The sequence below is a fragment of the Rattus norvegicus genome, chromosome 1 (assembly GCF_036323735.1).
Source record: "Rattus norvegicus strain BN/NHsdMcwi chromosome 1, GRCr8, whole genome shotgun sequence".
NCBI classification, from domain to species: Eukaryota; Metazoa; Chordata; class Mammalia; order Rodentia; family Muridae; genus Rattus; species Rattus norvegicus.
In genome coordinates, this window is record NC_086019.1 from 173,496,407 (window position 1) to 173,516,628 (window position 20,222).

At 39.1% G+C, this 20,222-nt stretch overlaps 1 protein-coding gene across 1 annotated transcript in view; it reads left to right on the top strand.

Annotated features, from left to right (window-relative positions):
- Positions 1 to 1,065: 1,065 nt before the first annotated feature.
- Positions 1,066 to 20,222, top strand: part of Ipo7 (importin 7) — a 40,236-nt gene continuing 21,079 nt past the window's right edge. Inside the window, exons 1-5 of the mRNA NM_001107545.2 lie at positions 1,066 to 1,308; positions 8,932 to 9,013; positions 11,780 to 11,933; positions 13,420 to 13,578; positions 18,361 to 18,517. Of these exons, the coding sequence (NP_001101015.1) occupies positions 1,225 to 1,308; positions 8,932 to 9,013; positions 11,780 to 11,933; positions 13,420 to 13,578; positions 18,361 to 18,517 (636 nt within the window). The 5' untranslated portion in view covers positions 1,066 to 1,224. The remainder of the gene's footprint in view (positions 1,309 to 8,931; positions 9,014 to 11,779; positions 11,934 to 13,419; positions 13,579 to 18,360; positions 18,518 to 20,222) is intronic.

Here is a 20,222-nt window from a genome sequence, read left to right on the forward strand (position 1 = left end):
TCTGACCTTGCTGAGATTTGAACATTAATTAATAATGTAGGACCCCTCTCGGGAGACCCCACTCTAGTCGCGGGATTGTACTCTCCCAAGAAACGCGAGAGACCGGCTCTTGATGTAAAGCACATGAGGCAGTTTATTATCAGATCTCTGGGACGGCTCGTATCTCACACAGGAGACAGAGGAGTCGACCCCCAAGACTTGAAATTTAAGGATTTTTATAGGGAAAGGCAAGGGGATTTGGCGTGGTTACACTTGATTGGTTAATTTATATATCAGCAAGGGAAATGGGTACAAGGTCTCATCAGCAAGCAGTATGTGTGGGCTGGGGTGTTCATAATATAGGAGAGCGTCTTATCTTTATTTGTAGAGCAGGGAGTTGCCTGTCCGGATGGCCCCTGACTCAGCGGAGATGGTGGCTGTTAGTTCTTGGAACAATCTCTTGACCTTGTTTTTAGGCTTGGCCGGGCACGTCTCAGGCCCGTTCTGTCCCGTCCCCTTATCTGTTGTTTTTTTTTTTGTAGTCTTTATGAAGTTTTTATTTTAACTCCTTTAATAAGACACAACTTCAGTGTATTGTAGCTACGTCTATTTAAATTGACATCATTCACGCAAAATCAATCCTTTGTATCACACTGTTTTCTTAGGATAAAGTCTCACAAATGAGATTAGTGAATCAGAGTGGAACAGTTTTTATGGCATTTAGAAATCCATCTCAAATTATTGTTGAGAAAGTTCCATCTGGGAGGCTGAGCCAGTGGTATTGCAACAAGTTCGGGTCAGCTTGGGCTGCATTGCAAGCCTGTCTCAAAAAACAAAACAGAAGATTCTTTTAATTATACAGTTAGTAACAACGTATTGCATCACAAGTTTCTTGAAATTCTCTAGGGATATCATATAAAATTTTGTAGCTATTTTACTTTTCTCTTTGTGGCGTTTGAACGTTTTCTCTTCCAGTACACTATTCTGTAGGAGCCAGCCACGTGGGCCCTGTCTGCGTTTATGGACTACATTTCCCAAGGTGCTCCGCGGGAGCGCTGACAGGAAGTGGCCGGAGCATCTCCCGCCTCCACGCCGAGGCGAGAAGGTTCTATCCGGGGCCTTGGCGCTTCTCTTTCCTTTCGCGCCGGTTGCCGCTGCGGAGCGCGGCCGGTCCATGTGCGCAGTGAGTGGCGCTATTTCTGCCTCAGTAGCACCGGTGTCCCGGGTTTGACCGACCGCGCGGCGATGGATCCCAACACCATCATCGAGGCCCTTCGGGGCACCATGGACCCAGCCCTGCGCGAGGCCGCTGAGCGCCAGCTCAATGAAGTAAGGACGGCCGGCTAGTGGTTGCTGCGGGCTGGTGGACCGGCAGGCCAAGCCTTCCAGGCCTGGCTGCGGACGCGGAGCGCGTCGCCGACGAGCCTATTTGGAGGGGTTGGGCGGAGATCTGCCCGCCGTGCCAGGCTCCGCTGTGGGGACGCGGCGTCCAGGCCGCCTCTCGTTCGGCTTCCGAGTGGGCCTCTGGCTTGAGTCTGGGCGTGAGGAGCCGGCTGTGCTAGGCAGGCGTGACGGTCTGGACACATGGCCGGCTCTCGTGGCCCGCCGCCCTCTGGCTCTCTCCCAGCTTGTTCCTTGCTCTCGGGAGGGGGCGAGACAAACTGGGAGGGTGTAGAGTTGTGTCCCAGACCAGTCTTATCGGCCCGGGTTCCTGGGAAGGCTAGCTAGTCCACTGGGGGCTGCGCCTGTCAGCCTTGTCTCGGCTCTGGGCGGATCAGTGACCTGCCTGTCCCGCACAACTTTCTTCTCGCCAGAGAGCTGCTAGGGACAGATTTCAGGTCTGGTAGGGAAAGGGTAGTGTGGGTTACACAGTGCGATCCCCGCTCTGGTACTGTCATAGTACTAGAGTTGGGAGGCAGGACGATACAGTGGAAAGGGTCAGATAAAGTGCGACCTTCTAGGTATAGCAGCTTCACTGATTTCTGGAGTGAGTGACCTTGGGCAAGTCTGGTGGCCTCCTCATCCTGAGTTGTGCTCATTCATGAAATTAGGCCACAGGGTTGCTGTGATGGTCAAGTGAGATAATCTAAGTCCGCCTATAGAGCTTTCATATGCTACATTTGAGAAGAGTTGGTTTCTCTTCCACGTGTTTTGGGCAGTGCCCCTTGGAAAACCAGAATGTTTCGTTGTACTGATTTCATCACCGTCCTTTATTTCTGAACTTTGCTATTGTATATATTAGTAAGAATTTAAGAGGTTTATAAAAAGCTCTGTAACCTCTCCAGATCAACGATCTTGGTATACTACTGAGTCTCAGTGTTTTAGTGTTATGTATGTGTGTACATATACACATACATACGTATATGTATACGTATATAATAAAACATAAACTCATATTTTACATACACATATATTTATAAATTTTTTTAATGCAAAAAATCCCTACTTAAAGAAATCTTAAAGCATTGACTTAAAGGAAACATCAGGGAGACTATTAATTGAGCATCTGAAGTTTACTGTGCTGTAAAGATATCCCTGCCCTTAAGGAATTTACAGTTCCCCAAGACCACCCACAGTTCAAATAAATCGAATTATTTCAAAAATGAAATGGTAAGTCATTTATATGTAAGTGAGACCAGGCAGGCTGAATGATCAATGTGCTGAAATTTTTAGACCCAAAGTCACCTAGGGAAGGGTTTACTTTGGAATGTAAAATGGTAAGGTGAGACATTGCCCCATTAAAATGTTAAGTCAAACAAGAAGTTAATAGGTCAATTGTTCTATTTTAGATGGATCTTCCTTATAGTGAATATTATTTTGCTTATGGAATATTAACACATGTAATAAAACCAAGTGTTGTGTGGTGTTTTACATCTGTAATTGCAGCACTTGGAATGCTGAGGCAGGATTGATTGCTCAGGAGTTTCAGGCCAACTTGGGCTGCAGAGTGAGACCCTGGCTCTCTAAAATAAGTCTAGAAAACCTGAAAGTTTTGTCTTAGGTATACCTGTCATGAATACATGGAACTCTTAAAATTGTTTCTTAAAAGAATGGATTTCTTTTGTATAAGATTGGGTAAATAATGCTTTTTTTCAAATGTGAAATTTTATGAATAGTTACTGTCTTTCTAGTTTTTTGTTCTTCAGACCAGGATTTCACCCTTTAACCCAAGATGGTTTCAAATTTCTGGGTAATCTTTCTACCTCAGCCTTCCTGGTCCCTGTACCAGGGCATGCAGGTTTGCATGTCTACTTATGAGCACTAGTATAATAGAGACTTAGAGAAAATATTGACAGGTTAACATTTTAAAAGATAAAGGAATTAAAAACATTAATCAAAGTCTTTGACTCAGCCATTGACCTATTCTAGAATACAATGGAACAGTGAACACTGATAATCTTTTCTGCCAAACAAAATGTATCATTTGGCTGGCATTTCTGCAATTTTTTAGCTTCTTATGTTTTTCAGCTACTACATTTAGATTGTTAGGTAATCTTCCTAAGGTAACTTTTAGAATGTTTACTTGACTTAGGAAACAATCCAGATAAGTCTTGAAGAGTGAGAAAAGAACCTCTTACTTTGAGAGGCTTTTGCATTCAGTGTGGTGAGGTTCACACTTTATCTTTCATTCATTAAAGCTGTTTTTTTTTTTTACTCCTTAGACATTAAAAATTGCTCATCATGTTAAAAGATCTTTGACAATTGAGTGAGTCCCTTAACTAAGTGAGATAATCATTGTCTGAAAACTGGAGATATTTTCAGCAGTTTTATTTTAATTAATTTTGGGTGTGTATGTGCTTTTAGTCTTACTAAGTTCCTGGCTGGCCTAGAATTTGCTGTCAACCTGGCTGGCCTTGAACACAAAATATATACTTGCCTCTGCCTGGCACTAAAGGCCACCATGCCCACCCAGCTTTGCAAAGTTTTCAGCTCTGGATTCTGTTTGGAACTCTTCCTTCAAGTATCTCCCTGACAAGCTCCTTCATCTAGCTTTTCAGTCTTCTTATCATAGAGTAGTTACCATTTTCTGACTACATTCCCATCTCCTCTTGTTTTATAAAACTCTCATGAATATCATGTGTATGTAAGGGATACTTGGGTATCTTTTTTCATATATGTATATCACATAACTATAATTAAAAATGACATTAGACTAAGAAATTAACAACGGTTTGGGGCATGTATTTTTTTTTCTTCCTGAGATGTGGTTTCTTTGCCTCAGATTCCAGAGTGCTGGGATTGTAAGTGTCACACCACTATGCTCAGCCTAGATAGTATTTTCAAATGGCCTGTGTGGTAGAACCAAATCTAGCAAGTTGTTAACATATATGGTTATGTCTATATCAAATGCAAATATATACATAAATACAAAAAATTTTTTTCTTTTTTTCGGAGCTGGGGACCGAACCCAGGGCCTTGAGCTAAATCCCCAACCCCAAAAATTTTTAAATTATGTACTGTCCTCTCAATATATCTTGCCATGGATATCAACAGTGGTCAAGTCTCTTGTGAAAGATGGGATATTTACATATTAGCATTAGACTGTGTATTACTGAGTTGTATGATTAGACCCCTGTACTTTAAATCTTTATAATGTCCAGTTTATTGCAAATGCTCTGTAAAGTCTATATGTCAGTATAGGTGCAATTTTCTCCCTAAATTTTTTCTATCTACAGTCTGTGGAACCTGCTGAGTGCTGGTAATTAGATAGTATCTGCCACTGTGTTGTGTGGTTCAAGGAATAGTGTAAATAAAAGCCTAGGGAAGGTTCAAGTTCCTTGAGTTGTGTATATTACTTAATGTACAAGTTGATGAAGCCTAGAGTTTGTTTCCTGCCTCTGTGTACTTCTGAATTAGTTCTTCTGAGAACCTTTAATTCAAATGCTTATTTGGATACTGAAGTCACTATGAGGCACCATTATATAAATAGGAAAATTAACAACAATTCTAAGCAAAAAGTGACTGGCACGTAATAGACACAGGAAATATTTGTTGAATTCAAAAACCTAAATAGAAGTGTTTAGAACATTCATTTGTGCTGGAGAGGTGACTCAGTAATTAAGACCCATGTTGTTCTTCCAGAGGATCCAGATTTGTTTCTCAGGAGATCTGACACCTTTTTATGACCTCCTCAGGCAATGTACACATACATGCAGACAGAACACTCAGATACAAGTAACAGAACCCTAACAAACACATTTCTTTAAAGGACATTTAAAAAAGATTATGTGTACGGGTGTTTGGCAGTATGTATGTCTGTACCACATGTGAGTGAGCCTGATATCCTTCAAGACCAGGGAAACAGCGTTACATCCTGTAGAACTTGAATTACAAATGCTGTGTAGGTGTTGGGAGTTGAATCCCTGGGTCCTCTGGAGGAATAGCCAGCGTTCCTAACCTCTGAGCCATCTAGGAAACTAATTTTTTCTTTCTTTTTTTTTCTTTTCTTTTTTTTTTTCGGAGTTGGGGACCGGGAAACTAATTTTTTAATCCTTAAAATAGATTTTTGGTTAGACATGGCAGTTCCAACACCTGGGATCCTGAGAAAGGTTTGTAGTAAGTTGAAGAGTTTCTGGTTAGCCTGAATGAAAAAGTAAAATTCTGTCTTAGAAAATAGATTAAAAAAAATCTGTTAGGTAAAGCTTCATTTGAATGCCATATTTTAGAGATTAACTGGTGTATCCGTTTTAGATTAGAAGGCTTCTGTTTTTATTTAGTGTTTTATGTAGCTTTATCTGTGTGTGTGCTTGTTTATCTTTTGCTCAGCCACTCCAGAAAATACAAGCATAATCTAATGTTTGTCCTTTTTTTAGTATTATTTTTTGAGATTATAATACTTTCCACCTTTTCTCACTCTAAACCTTTCCATGTTACCCCCTTGCTCTCTTTCAAACTAATTCAGGGCCCCTTTTTTCACTTTAGTTACATACATGTATATACATATATATTCCTAAGCGCATGAATAGTCTACTAGTCTATTTAGTGTTATTTGTTATGTATGTTGTCAGGGCAGACCACTTTGTATTGGATAACCAATTGATGTGATCATCCCTGGAAAAGACTTTCAACATTCCCTAGTTGCCTGTAGTTCTTTGTGTAAAGTTGAGCTTTTGCTCTTGTCCTTGTTCAGTTTGTGTTTTCACAATGATCCTTAGTAGTGGCTGTTGTTTTGTAGATGTACCCATTGGGTTGGGCTCTATAATTTTCCTTTCTGTTTTTTTTTTTTTTGTTTTGTTTTGTTTTTTTGTTTTTTTTGGTTGGGGGGGGCGATGATATTTATCTGTTGCAAGGAGAAGTCTCTTTGAAGTGTAAAAACTACACTTATTTGTGGGAACAAAGACATTTAGAATGTACTTAGGGATTGTGCTTGTTAAAGCAGTGCTTATAGATTCTTTTCCAGGATCCTTGACTTCACTAGTCCTGGGTAGTTAGCTCGGTTTTCAGTATGAGGGATGATTTCTTGTCTAGAGGATCTTAAGTCCAATATGAGAGTCATTGGTTACTACCAAGAAATATGTGCCACTTTTGCACCCTTAGGGTTGTCATGCCATGCTTGTCATTGTAGTGCTTGTAGGCATTAGAGCTGGTTAGGACTGTTGGTTATTTTCCTCCTTTGGAAGCTTGTATGGTCTCTTCCAGGACAGGAGAGAACCTACAGGGCTACAAAGAGAAACCCTGGAAGGGGTGGGGTTTCTCATGCCAAGTGTTGGGGATTTTGTTGGATGGTCTTGGTTTTTGGAGGGAGCCCAGATTTTGGTCTTGTATTACAGGTTCTGTTTTAAAGATAGTTAACTATACTATTCCTTGTATCTTTAAAAATTTTTTTTACTGTTTTTACCCTCTTCTATAGTTATCTTCCTCCCTGTTCCCTAATTTAGTCCTTTTCCCATTTCCCAGATTATATCATTTGTACATTGTTAATTCTGTTAGCTCCACACCCAATAACGGTCCCCTTCTACTTTTCTGGTTTCTGCAGTTACTCCAGAATATTGAAGATTTGGAAATAGCCTCAGATGAAAGAAGAGAAAATGCAACATTTGTGTTTCCGGTTTAGTTCCATCCATTTACTGGGCTAGACCTAGAGAAAGACGCCTGATTTTTATTTTATTATTTAAAAGGGGCTGGAATGTGTGAGGTTCTAGGTTCAGTTGTAGTATTTCTCCCATCTAAGAAAACAATAGTGAAGGACTTAAAATGTTTACTGAAGACAGTACTTAGGAGGCAGATACTGGCACATCTCTTGAGTTCAAACCAGCCAAGGCTATACAGTGAAACCTGTGCTCAAAAAACAAAACAAAAAAGAAATGGATTTGAAAAGAGACAAAATAATGACCCATTTGTTGGACAGTTTGGGGTTCTAGAAGTTTGAACATCAGGATCTTTGGTATATGTTTGAGAGACCAGAATTGTGATTTGAAAACCCTGTTTGCTTGAAACAGGGTTTTGTGCAAGATGAATCCTGGGCTACTTTGAGTTTGAAGTGATCCTTCTGTCTCAGTATCCCAAGTGCTAGAATAACAGATGTGTTCTGAGAGCTTGTTATTATTGGTGTTTGTTTGTTTGTTTGTTTGTTTGAGACAGTAGTCTAGGTTACTTTTGAAATGGCCATGTGAGAATAACCAGTAAATTCATGACATTTCTTAGCCAAGGCTACTATTCAGAATTTGGAAGGGAGAAATTTTCTGAATATTTTGGCTATGAGACAAGAACTTAGTGACAGCATTGTAAAGATCTAAAAGATAATACTATATTGGTATCTGTAAGCCTGTCTTTGTAAGTAGGTCAAATCAATGCTATAGAGTAGTTTAAAAATTATGAAAACAGTCTGGAGAGATGGCTTAGTTAGCACTTGCTGATCTTTCAAGGAATTGCATGCCCCTTCTAGCCTCTGGGTCGATTGTAGTAGGTGGATAGTCTGTTAATTTTCCATCAGCAGCACCTTAATGATAGTTCTAAAGTAGACCTTTTGGTCTTTTGAGTAACTTCTAAAACAAACTGTCCTAATTGGAAAGTTTGTGCATATGTTTTACTTGATGAAAGCAAGATGGTTCATAATTCTCTTTGTTTTTGTTTTGTTTTGTTTTGTTTTTGAGACAGGGCTTCTCTTTACATTTCACATGCCTCTGCCTGCCTAAATGGTGCTGGGATTAAAGATGTGTGCCATTAGTGCCTGGCAGTTCATAATTCTTTTGTAATATATGTTTTTTAAAAAATATTATGTACATGATTGTTTTGTTTGAATGTATGTTAGTCCACCACTTGTTGTCTGATGCTTGGGGAAGCCAGAGTTGGATCCCTGGATTGGAGGAACAGGTAATTGTGAGCCTCCATTTAGGTGCTAATAATTGAATAATCGAAAGGTTCTCTGGAAGAGCAGCCAGTGATCCTAACCTGAGCCATCTATCTTTCCAGCTGCAATTTTTAATTGTTTTTATTTTATGTGTATGACTGCACCACATGTTTGCGATGTCCTTAGAGACCAAAAGAGGTTTGTGATGCCCTGAAACTGGGGTTAAGGAATGGTTGTGAAGCTCAAACTCCTCCTTTTCCTTCTTCTACCTGAGTTCAGGGACTGCAGGTATGCACCACCACACTTGTTTTTTTGAGGTGCTAGGGGTCAAGCCCAGGGTTTTGTGTGTGTTATGTAAGCACCAGGCCAACTGAGCCGCATTTGAGTCCATTGATTTTTGAGATTTTTCTGAGTCTCTTACTCTTTAGCTCTGGTTGGCTTTATCTTCCTGCCTCAGCTTCCTCAAGAGCTGGAATTAAAGATGTTAGCTACCGTACCCAGCATGATACAGTCTTTCCAAGGAGTCAGTTTTTATAAACAATATACCAGAGTAATCCCTGTGCTGAGAAGGCTATAAAAGGAGGATGGTGAGTTCAAAATGTGTCTAAATAAATAAAAGTATGTTCGTTTGCAGAAATTTAAAGTCTTCTTCTTGTTTATAGGCACACAAGTCTCTGAATTTTGTTTCAACACTGCTCCAGATTACTATGTCAGAACAACTGGATTTACCTGTGAGACAGGCAGGCAAGTTTCTTGAATTATTTCCTTGAGTGTACAAACAAAATACTGATTGGAGGGTACGTTTATAAAATAGCAGAAGTATCCTTAGGTGGCCCTTGTAGTTTCCTTCCATAAGAATCCATTTACTTTTGGTGTTTAGAGCAACAGCAGATACTTGATGCTTGGTAGTGTTATATCTACCTTGTGCCCAATACCCTCAGGCTAACAGGGCATTAGATCTGGAATTGGACTTACAGACAGCTGTGAGCTGCTCTTGTGGGTGCTGATGATTGAACCCAGGCCAGATACTTTTATTTTTCAAAAAACTTTATGTGTATGAATGTTTTTACCCTTGTGTGGAGGTCAGTAAAGGTTATCACATCCTCTTGAGCATGAATTAAGGTGTATGTGAGCTATCATGTGGGTACTGGGAATTGAACCAGTGATCTTAAAAAAGAGCCAGTGTAGGCTGGAGAGATGTCTCAGAGGTTAAGAGCACTGACTTCTCTTCCAGAGGTTCTGAGTTCAAATCCCAGCAACCACATGGTGGCTCACAATCACCTGTAATAGATCTGATGCCATTCTCTGTTGTATCTGAAGACAACTACGGTGTACTTATAAATAATAAATAAATCTTTGGTTCTTTTTTTCGGAGCTGGGGACCGAACCCAGGGCCTTGCGCTTCCTAGGCAAGCGCTCTACCACTGAGCTAAATCCCCAACCCCAATAAATAAATCTTTTTTAAAAAAAGAGACAGTGCTCTTATCCTCTGAGCAAAGATTTTAGTTTTAATATTTTTTTTTTTTTTTGGTTCTTTTTTTCAGAGCTGGGGACTGAACCCAGGGTCTTGCGTTTCCTAGGCAAGCGCTCTACCACTGAGCTAAATCCCCAACTCCCAACTTTTAATATTCTTAAGGGGCCTTTAGCTACAGTTCAAAGGAAGCTTATGTAGTCTTTAATTCCCAAATTTTAACGAGAATGAAAGTGTTTGACCTATAAGAATGTAAGAACATGGTTTGTTTTTAACACATTATAGTCTCGGTTTTATATATTGGAAGATGAAATTATATTGGAGAATTAGTATTTATAAATGGAAGCAATTAAACTATGGAATTTGCACTCCAATGTGGTACTTCAGTGGTAGAGCATGTTTTAGTGTGTTGATGAATAGATAGGCCAATTAACCACCTACCCATGAACTTAATATAAGTTTAAAATAATTATTAATCTTAAGATGACATTCTTGGGGGTTGGGGATTTGGCTCAGCGGTAGAGCGCTTGCCTAGCAAGCACAAGGTCCTGGGTTCGGTCCCCAGCTCCGAAAAAAAAAAAAAGAGAGAGAAAAAAAAAAAAGATGACATTCTTGGGCTAATTGAAATTTTAGTGCATGGCATGTAGTGCTTTCTTCTGCTAGGCCTTGAATGCTGAATTCATTTGAATTTTGTAGTAGTATGTTTGGGGTATACTGAATCCTGATAAACTTGTCTATAGTTTTCAATTGCTTGTTTTGTCATAATGAAAAGCTGATAGTACTAAGTCAAATAAGTATGGATTCAATTCTTGTGTTCATTATAATGAAAAGAAATATATCGACATAGCATTGTGAGGTCCTAATTTTGCTCTTGCTGTGTTTCAGGGAAATAAGTTAATCCTATAGAAGTGAAAATCTAGAATATGTCAGTCCTGTGTCTTATTATAGATGTAATTCCTTTTTTAAAAAATACTGTTAAGATTAAATATTAATTAAATTCTTAAGATATAGTTACCTTTGTTTAAATGGGTATAGGACTTAAGGTAGAATTTACCAGTGAGAAAACTAGGCTCCCACAGAATGTAGGAATCACTTTCATGTTATACATTTGTACTCCACATTCCCCAGATGACTGAGTAAAAAGCCTTAGTGATCTAAATCTTGCATCATCAGCTTGTTAACTGTTAGACAGCAATGTGCAAGGGTAGCAGTATATATGGTGGCTGTCAGATTGTGCATCTCTGATTTTTGAGTACATCACATTATCTCATAAAATTCAAATTTGATGTGCTATGTAATAGAAATACAGGATTTAAACACTGAGAATACTATGGTTATTTTTTCTATAATAAAACATTTTATCTCATTCATGTGATGAGTTGTAGGAACTTTTTTTTTTTTTTAAAGATTCATTTATTTTATTTATGTGAGTACACTATAGCAGTCTTCTGACATACCAGAAGAGGACATCGGATCCCATAACAGATGCTTGTGAGCTACCACGTGGTTGCTAGGAATTGAACTCGCGACCTCTGGAAGAGCAGCTCTTAACTACTGAGTCATCTCTCTAACCCCAGGAACTGTATTTATATGGTTTGATCCTTAGGGCTTTGACTTAGAAGATAATTTTGGTATACAGTGTTTGTTTATTTATTTATTTTTAAGATTTATTTTATTTATGTAAGTACACTGTAGCTGTCTTCAGACACACCAGAAGAGGGTATCAGATCCCATTACAGATGGTTGTGAGCCACCATGTGGTTGCTGGGAATTGAACTCAGGACCTATGGAAGAGCAGTCAGTGCTCTTAACCACTGAGCCATCTCTCCAGCCCATATACAGTGTTTATTTGCTGGGTTCTCTTGTCCTGTGTGTTTAATTTGTGGGCAAATGCCTGCAACTGAGTTTCGATTATTGACTCGAAATAATTGGTTATTAGTTTACTTACAAAAGAATCTCTTCCTGTTGTTGATACTCCCCAAAAAGGTACTATTCTCTGTTTTTACAGTAAATATTACTTTGTGGATGGTCTGTTTTAGGTGTTATTTATTTGAAAAATATGATAACACAATATTGGCCTGATCGGGAAGCCACACCAGGGGACATCTCCCCATATACTATTCCAGAAGAAGACCGACACTGCATTCGAGAAAATATTGTAGAAGCCATTATCCACTCACCTGAGCTTATTAGGTATGTTTATTGAAATTTACAACCATTTTTTAAATTTTTATTCTTTAAAATACTTGGAGACAGAATCTTTGTAGAGCAGGCTGGCCTTGAACTCCAAGAACCACCTACCTCTGCCTATGGAGTGCAGGGATTAAAGGCATTTAACCTGCTATTTTTATAGCATAAAATAACATGTTGTAGAATATACTTATGATTCCATGTATTGCCATTGTACTATGTTTACAAAGCCTAGATGAAATTTTTTATATAAAAGTTGTGCAACATAGCATGATTGGATGAAAGAAAAAATGGTAGAGCCTAAATGGTACATGGCTGTTGACAGGGTGCATGGCTGTAATCTTTTCTGTCATGGCTGCCAGTATTTCAGAGGCAGAGGGGTGGGATGGTGGTTAGTTTATGACCAGCAGAAGGACCCTGTCTCAAAACGGCAAGTACTGAGGGTGTAGCTCAGTATTAGGGTACTTGTCATATGGTGTCCCAGCTTTTAATTTTTATTCCTTTACGGGGAAAGAAAAATTGCAGGATGCTGTTCACAATGTGTAGGTTGATTTTGAAAGACTTCCACTTCTTCAGAGCAGGCATTGCAATAAGGCCTGCTCACCGGCTCCCATATTACACTGTCTGGTAGCCTGGAGCATATATCAGGCTGGCCATGAACTCAAAGAGATCTACCTGCCTTACAAGTGCATGAATTAATGGTGTGCCTGGCTAGCACTCTTTATTTTATAGGACCGTAAAAATTATTTTTTTGTGCGTGGACAAGACAGAGTCTGATATTGGCTGTCTTGAATTGTTTCTTACCTACTTTTTGACATCTTTGAGATAGGGATTTTCAGAGTTCATTGATTTGACAAGGTTGGTTAGCCAGCAAGATTCAGGGACCCTCTTGTTTCTGTCTCTAGTACATGATTATACAGTGTACAGTGCTGCACTTGAGTTTATCCATCGATTTTGGAGGATTAAACTCAGGTCTTTGTGCTTGCAAAGCAGATATTGTATTGACTAGATCTTTGACTCTGAACTTTTAGCTTTTTGAAAAGGTCTTCTTAGTAGATCTGATTAACCTGGTAGTTCAGGCTAGCTTTGAACTCTAAACTTCCTGAGAAGTATGAGTATTTGACTATACAGATGTTTGCAGTTGATATTTTCTACAATGAAAACTACAAAGGCCTTTTGAGACTAGGGTCTTGTATACCCCAGACTGGCATCAAATACAAGATCCATGTGCCTCTGAACAGCAGCTTCCCGGGATTATGTGTATGTGCAATCAGGCTTGGATTGCTATTGAGTTTCTTCTAATTTGGTAGGAAGAGGTAGTTGTTGCTGAGTGTATGTATTGAATTATCTGCATTTTACGTATCCAATTATCTGAAGAATTATTTGAAATTAGTTTTTGTTGAAACAATACATTTTCCTTTGTCTGAGTTATTCAGAGTTCTCTCTAGGTTAAGATTCTTTTTCCTTACTGTTGAGTTTTGACTTTCAGGGTACAGCTTACTACATGTATCCATCATATCATCAAACATGACTATCCAAGCCGCTGGACTGCTATCGTGGACAAGATTGGTTTTTATCTCCAGTCTGATAACAGTGCTTGTTGGCTGGGAATTCTTCTTTGCCTTTATCAGCTTGTGAAAAATTATGAGTAAGTGTCCCTCCTAATTCCAGTTAAATTTTTGAGTTGTGTGAATATAGAAAATTGCTTTCAGTATAACAAGTAGTGTACTATATGTCAATTTAATGTTGAAATAGGATGCGTATTCTGAATTTTTCTTTATAACACTTTACTAATTGTGTGTGTGTGCGCGCGCCTTTGTGTTTAAGTGGTCCAGTACACATTTGGAGGCCAGAAGACAAGCTGGGAACCTCTTCCTCCATGTGCAACGTGAAGGTCCCTAAACCTCAGACATCTGGCAGGGACACCCACCTTCTGATTCCTCACACAGGCTTGCTTGGGATACATATTCTAATGCTGATGATGTTTCTTTCAACACCACTAAGAAACTCTGTTTGCCCCCACTGTTTTCAGTGTTTTGTTAAAATCATTGTCTCTTATTCGAAATTTTCTCTAAAATTGGGGCTCCTCAGTAGGTACTGGGATAGGCTTTTAGATTTGTGAGTATGCGTGCACTTGTTTGAAGACGATTGGACTGTATTTTCTGCGAGTTTCTGATTTGTGCTTCTGTAAGTTCCTGCGTCTGCCCTGCCAAGAGCTAAACTTATAAATGTGTGCCACCATGTCCAGCTTTTGATCTTTTGAAGTCAATGTATTCTGAGAAATTCACATTAACCTAATTTCCTGTTTTTGAATGAATTATATTTCATATACATTATTTTTTTAAAAGAAAGATTTTAGAGCAAAGAATTATCTTAGCTCTGGGTTTGATTCCCAGCACCCTCATGGTGGCTCACAACTATCTGTATCTCCAATTTGAGGAAATCCAAAGTCTTCTTTGTTTTGGCAGCAGCAGGTACACAAGTTCTATACAGAACATAAAACATGCAGGTAAAACATTGATACATATAAATTAAAAAGAAAATGGTTTGTTTCTATTTTAAAGAGTACTAAACCAAATGGTAAAGGATTTTTCATTCAAGTATGTGGTCACAGCAGTGAAATTGATAGGCATATGAAAGTATGGTGTGGACAAATTATGAGGGAGCATTATAGTATAGCACTGATGACCTGACCCTCCATTCTAGAGAACTGAATAGATGCCACCGCCACCTTAAGTCCTCTAGTTCTGGAGCTATACCTTTTTGGAATCCCTTTTCAAAGAACTGTGCTGTTCTGAGTGGGCGTGAAAACACAGCATTTACACCCTTGGTACTGGTGTTTTCTTGTGTCCCCACCAGCTACCCATCTTCCTGCTAAGGAATGTTCCAGCTGTCGCTCCAACTTCTATCAGAGTGCCAGTTGTAGTTCCTGGTAAGTGAGTGACTAAAGCCAGAGAGAACAAGTTGGCAATGTCATTAAGAGGATTTTAATCTCTCTTATAACCTTAGCAGGAAAGAATATTAGGGATTTTTAAATGTGTTATAGAGGAGGTTACTACAATATAGGAATTGCAGATTATTTTCACATAGTGTTTATTGAGCATAAGGTATTTATAATAGAACTGTTGGAATTCTATGAAAATTCACGAGGAAATTGGATTTTGATTGCATATAGCATCATATATCCTCAGGAAATGTTTGTAGGAGATCAAAGGGAACGTATTGATGATAAAGTTGTATCACATCTTATTGAATGAGCAAGCAAGAAAAGGGCTGGAAAGCCATGATCATGAGCTAGTAATAACGGGAGTACCTAATGGGACATGTAGTCCCTGGGTACATTTTAGGGTCACAGCCAGCCTTGTCAAATGTTAGGAGTTCAGGTAACCCCTGTTGAGATGTTATGGTAATAGTTTTGGTTTTATATATTGAGACAGAGAGTAGAGGATGACTTTGATTTTCGGGTCCCTTTGTCTCTAAACTCTTACATTCTGGATATCACCACACTGTTGAGCATCGAGGTTGGATTCTTTTTTTTTTTTTTTTTTTTTCTTTTTTTCGGAGCTGGGGACCGAACCCAGGGCCTTGTGTTTGCTAGGCAAGCGCTCTACCACTGAGCTAAATCCCCAACCCCGAGGTTGGGTTCTTATGTATGTTGGACAAGCACTTCATCAGCTGGATTGTTTTGTTTGGCAAGATAGGAATTTTTGATAATGAAAAACCAGTAGCTTTTGTTTAAGAACAAAAATCAAGCCAAGTGTGGCAGTGCACACCTTTGATCCCAGTATTGGGAGACAGAGGCAGGCAGACCTCTGAGCTTGAATATAGCTTGGACTAGACAGAGAAACTGTCTCAAAAAAAAAGTAAAAAAAATTCGATTTAATGGATTCCTATAAGTGTGGTTCATCAGTTTGGTGTACAACTGGAGACTGTGGTAGTAAGCTTTTCGTTTTATTTAATTCAATTAATTTATTACAGAAATCAGCCTGCCTTTGCCTGGCATAATCTGTTCATTGTCACACATTTGGAAGATTTTGGGTCTCTCACAATGTAATAATGTATTTTATACCATAAATTATTTTAATTGCCACTAACTTGCTATCCAATTCCTAATTTAATATTCAGTGTGATTAGTGAGGTAAAAGTAAAGTTCTCCCTTACCAGTTTTCAGTTATTGTAGATGACCAACTGGGCTGGAAAGAGGGAAGGAGTTATATTATATGGTTTTTATTACCTGTATTGTTTAGTAGGGATTTGTCTGTAGTTTATGTACTCCAACTGGAGAGTTCACATGGTATGTTGGTGTTGTCAGGGGAGTATTTGAGTACCTCATTGTGAGGTATTTGACCCCCAGGTATAGGGTGCACATCTGCTGGATTTCAAATTCAGATCCTCTTCTTTGCAGCGGTCTCTTACCATATGACAAGCTATGTTGCCAGCCCTCATTATATAAATTTCTTTTATACGTTATAACTGTTTATTGACTTGGCATATGATAATCTTTTTAAATGTGTGTGTTATGCATGTATATGTTGGGGGGCATGTGTGAATTATGCAATGCTTGCAGATGTCAGGACAACTTTGAGTAGTTTGTTCTTTCCTCCCACGGTGGGTTTTAGGAATGGAACTGGATCTTCAGGCCTGTGCAGCAGATGTTCTTAATTGCTAAGCCATGTCACCAGCCCTTGATAATTATTTAATAATGCATGATGGGTATAATTTCTTGCCCTATTAAAATATTTAAAATAATAGCCACGTTGCTTATTAGACTGGGTATTTCTTCTCTATATTTAGCTTCTTTGTGTAGAGGCTAGAGAATGACATCTGGTGTCTGCATTTCTACCTCCTTTTTTTTAACCATTTATTTTTAATTATGTGTCTGTGGTCCTCTTAGGAAGCCAGTGAGTTTAGACCCTCCGGGGCTAGAGTCATAGGCAGCTGCTGTGCATCAGACTTGTGAACTCTGTAGATTCAGGACACACTTTGACCTGCCCAGCCACGTCACCAGACAGAATACAAAGTTTTGTTTGCTTGTTTGTTTTTATAACTTTGTTTTTCATAGCACGTGCATACCACAGTATGCATGTGTAGATCATATAACTTGTAGAGGTTAGTTATCTTTCTACCATATGTATTCTAGAAATTAAACTCAAGTTATCACAGCAACCTCGACGTTTAGGATTATCTGCATGTTTTGCACCTGGATTTTTTTTTTTTAATGGGTATGTGTGTGCATGGTGTATGTGTGTGTAATACATGTACAGGATCCTACATAGATCAGAAGAAGGCATCAGATTCCCTGGAATTGGAGTTCCAGTTGTGAGTCACCATGTGGGTGCTGGGGATTGAACCCTAGTCTTTGGCAAAAGCAGGAATTACTCTAAGCCATGTGTAGCTTTGCACCTGGATTTTTAATGTGATGAACCCAGGTATGCTTGCGAAGCAAGAGTTTTTATGGACTAAACTATCTTTTCAGTCTGCCTAGTTTTTTTGTTTTTTTTTTTTTTGTTTTTTTTTTTAATTCTTGACAGTTTACTTTGGTTATCATTAAACTCTGTAAGATAAATGAATCGAGATCTGAACCTAATGTGGCCCAGGTTTGCTGTAACATCCTTTGCTTTGGGTTGTTATTCTAGGAATACCAATGTGTACTGCCATGTATGGCTGAGAAGTCCTTTTCCTTTTATTTAAAGACAGGGTCTTTGTCAGGTGTGGTGGCATGTAGCTTTAATGCCAGCGGTTAGGAGGCAGAGGCAGGCAGATCTGTGAGTTTGCCACCTGTCAAGCCTGAATAGAAAGTGAGTTCTGGGATTGGCCAAGGCTACACAGAGAAACCCTGTCTTGAAAAATCAAACAAAGAAAGGAAAGAAAAGGTTTCTTGGGAGAGATTTGTGGGTAGGGGGTTTATTTTGTAGCTACGACTGGCTTAGAACTGGGATATTTGCTTACATCTGCCTCCTAGTGCTGGGATTAAAGGTGTGCACTGTCACATTCAGCCCAGGAACCCAACTTTTTTTTTTTTTTTCTTTTTTTTTTTCGGAGCTGGGGACCAGGCAAGCGCTCTACCACTGAGCTAATTCCCCATCCCCGGAACCCAACTTTTAAAGAAAATATTCCACCCTGAGTATGGAAAAATATCCTACTCTGAATATGGAATGCTTCCCAAGTTTGTTTTCCTCAAACAGGGGCCCTGCTAGCTAGCTGTCCTTTGTGTCATTTCAGTTTCAGTGTGTATGTGCTGGGGTAAAATACCTTTCATGTTGGGCATGGTTTTTGTTATTTTTCCACAGCAGTGTACCCAGTTTCGTTAGAGACTATTGCTAGGACTTAAAAGCAGGCAGGCTTTTGTGTGTATGCATGTATCAGTTATGGAAATATATATGTTGTGTGTGTACATTCTTACAGAATTAGTTTGTATTCCTACCCATAGGTACAAGAAACCAGAAGAGCGAAGCCCATTGGTGGCAGCCATGCAGCACTTCCTGCCAGTTCTGAAGGATCGCTTTATCCAGCTGCTTTCTGATCAATCTGACCAGTCTGTTCTCATCCAAAAGCAGATTTTCAAGATTTTCTATGCTCTTGTTCAGGTACTTTTTTGTTTTGTTTTGTTTTCTAGACAGCATTTCTCTGTGTAATCCTGGCCATCCTAGAACTTACTCTGTAGGCCAGACTTTCCTTGAACATAGAGATCCCTCCATTTTTGCCTCCCAGGTGGTAGGATAAAAGGCATGTGCTACCACTGTCCCAGCTTTGGTACTTTTCAAAGCAAGGAAAATTTCTCCCTCTACCATAATTTTTCCTCACAAAGCACATGCTGGCCTGAAGTGCTTTAGTCCTCCTACAACTGTGTCCTGAATGGTTGGAATTAGAGGCATGTACTATTTTCTGTAAGGAGCATGCATGCAGGTATGCATATGCATGAAAAGTTTGCTTATCATTTACCACTTTAAAAGAAAATTGCAGCATTTATGCTAATGACTGCATTTGATAATCTTAACTTGGATATGGTGGTTTGTGCCTCTAATCCTACTCCCAGGTGTTGAGACAGGAGAATCATGAGTTTGAGGGTAGCCTGTGTTGCATGGTGTGTTACAGTTTTGTCTGGATAGCATGGCAAAAGACCTTGTCTCATGGAAAAATATAAAAAAAACTAAATATTCCTGGATACCACCATTCAGGAGGTAGAATCAGGAGTGCATTATGAGCCCAGCCTAAGTACACTGTACCTAACTTCAGACACATCAGTAAAGGGCATCAGATGTCATTACAGATGGTTGTGATCAACCATGTGGTTGCTGGGATTTGAACTCAGGATATCTTGAAAACCAGTCAGTGAGCCATCTCTCTAGCCCAATTTTTTAATTTTCAAGATGGAGGTTTTGCTCTGTAGGCCAGGCTACTGTTGATCTCTCTTCTTCAGCATCTGGGGGAACTGGGACTATGGATGATATACATTTCTAAGAAGGAGTCCATCTAATAGCTAGGCAGTCTCTTGGGAGTAGTCTGCCTTGCATTTTTTTGAGGTCAAATATATCCTGTAATTTTTTTTTTGAATAAACACACAGAGAAAGAGAATTGACAGAGACAGACACAGACTTATCAGTCATCATACCAAAGTGTAGTACCATTTTTTAAAAATGGGTGCCCTGTAATCCTAGCACTTTGAGTGGGAGAGGGAGAAGGCAGAAAGTGCCACAGTTTGAGGCTTTCCTTGTATATATACCACATTTCTGGGCACCATTACTAACTACATCATGAGTCCCTATCTCAAAATTAACAGAAATCTTAAATTGCATGATTTATATTTCCAGATGCCCAGTAGATTTATTACAAATTTTAAGGCAATTTTTTTTCTCTAAAAAGGAACAAGGCTGGGGAAAACAGTGATAATAGTTTTGTCTAACATAACCAAGCCTCAAGGTTTGATCCCTAGCACTGTAAAAATAAATAAATGGATGAATGAATACATATATGCAATATAAAATAGGAAAAGGGAAGTAAGCAGATTATAGAATCTTACTTTATCTGTGGATTTCTTTTTTTTTTTTTTCTTTTTCTTTTGCTGTAAAGAGTCCAAAGACATTAATTTATTTCATTTCACTTTCTTTATTGACACTGGAGTTCTTTGTGTAGCTCTGGCTGTCCTGGAACTGAGAGATTCACCTGCCTCAGCCTCTTGAGTGCTGGGATTTTTTTTTTTTTTTAAAGATTGAGTGCTGGGATTAAAGGTGTCCACTGCCACTGCCCAGCTTGATAAAAAGGTTGATTAAAAGGTGCTCACTAGAGTCTGTC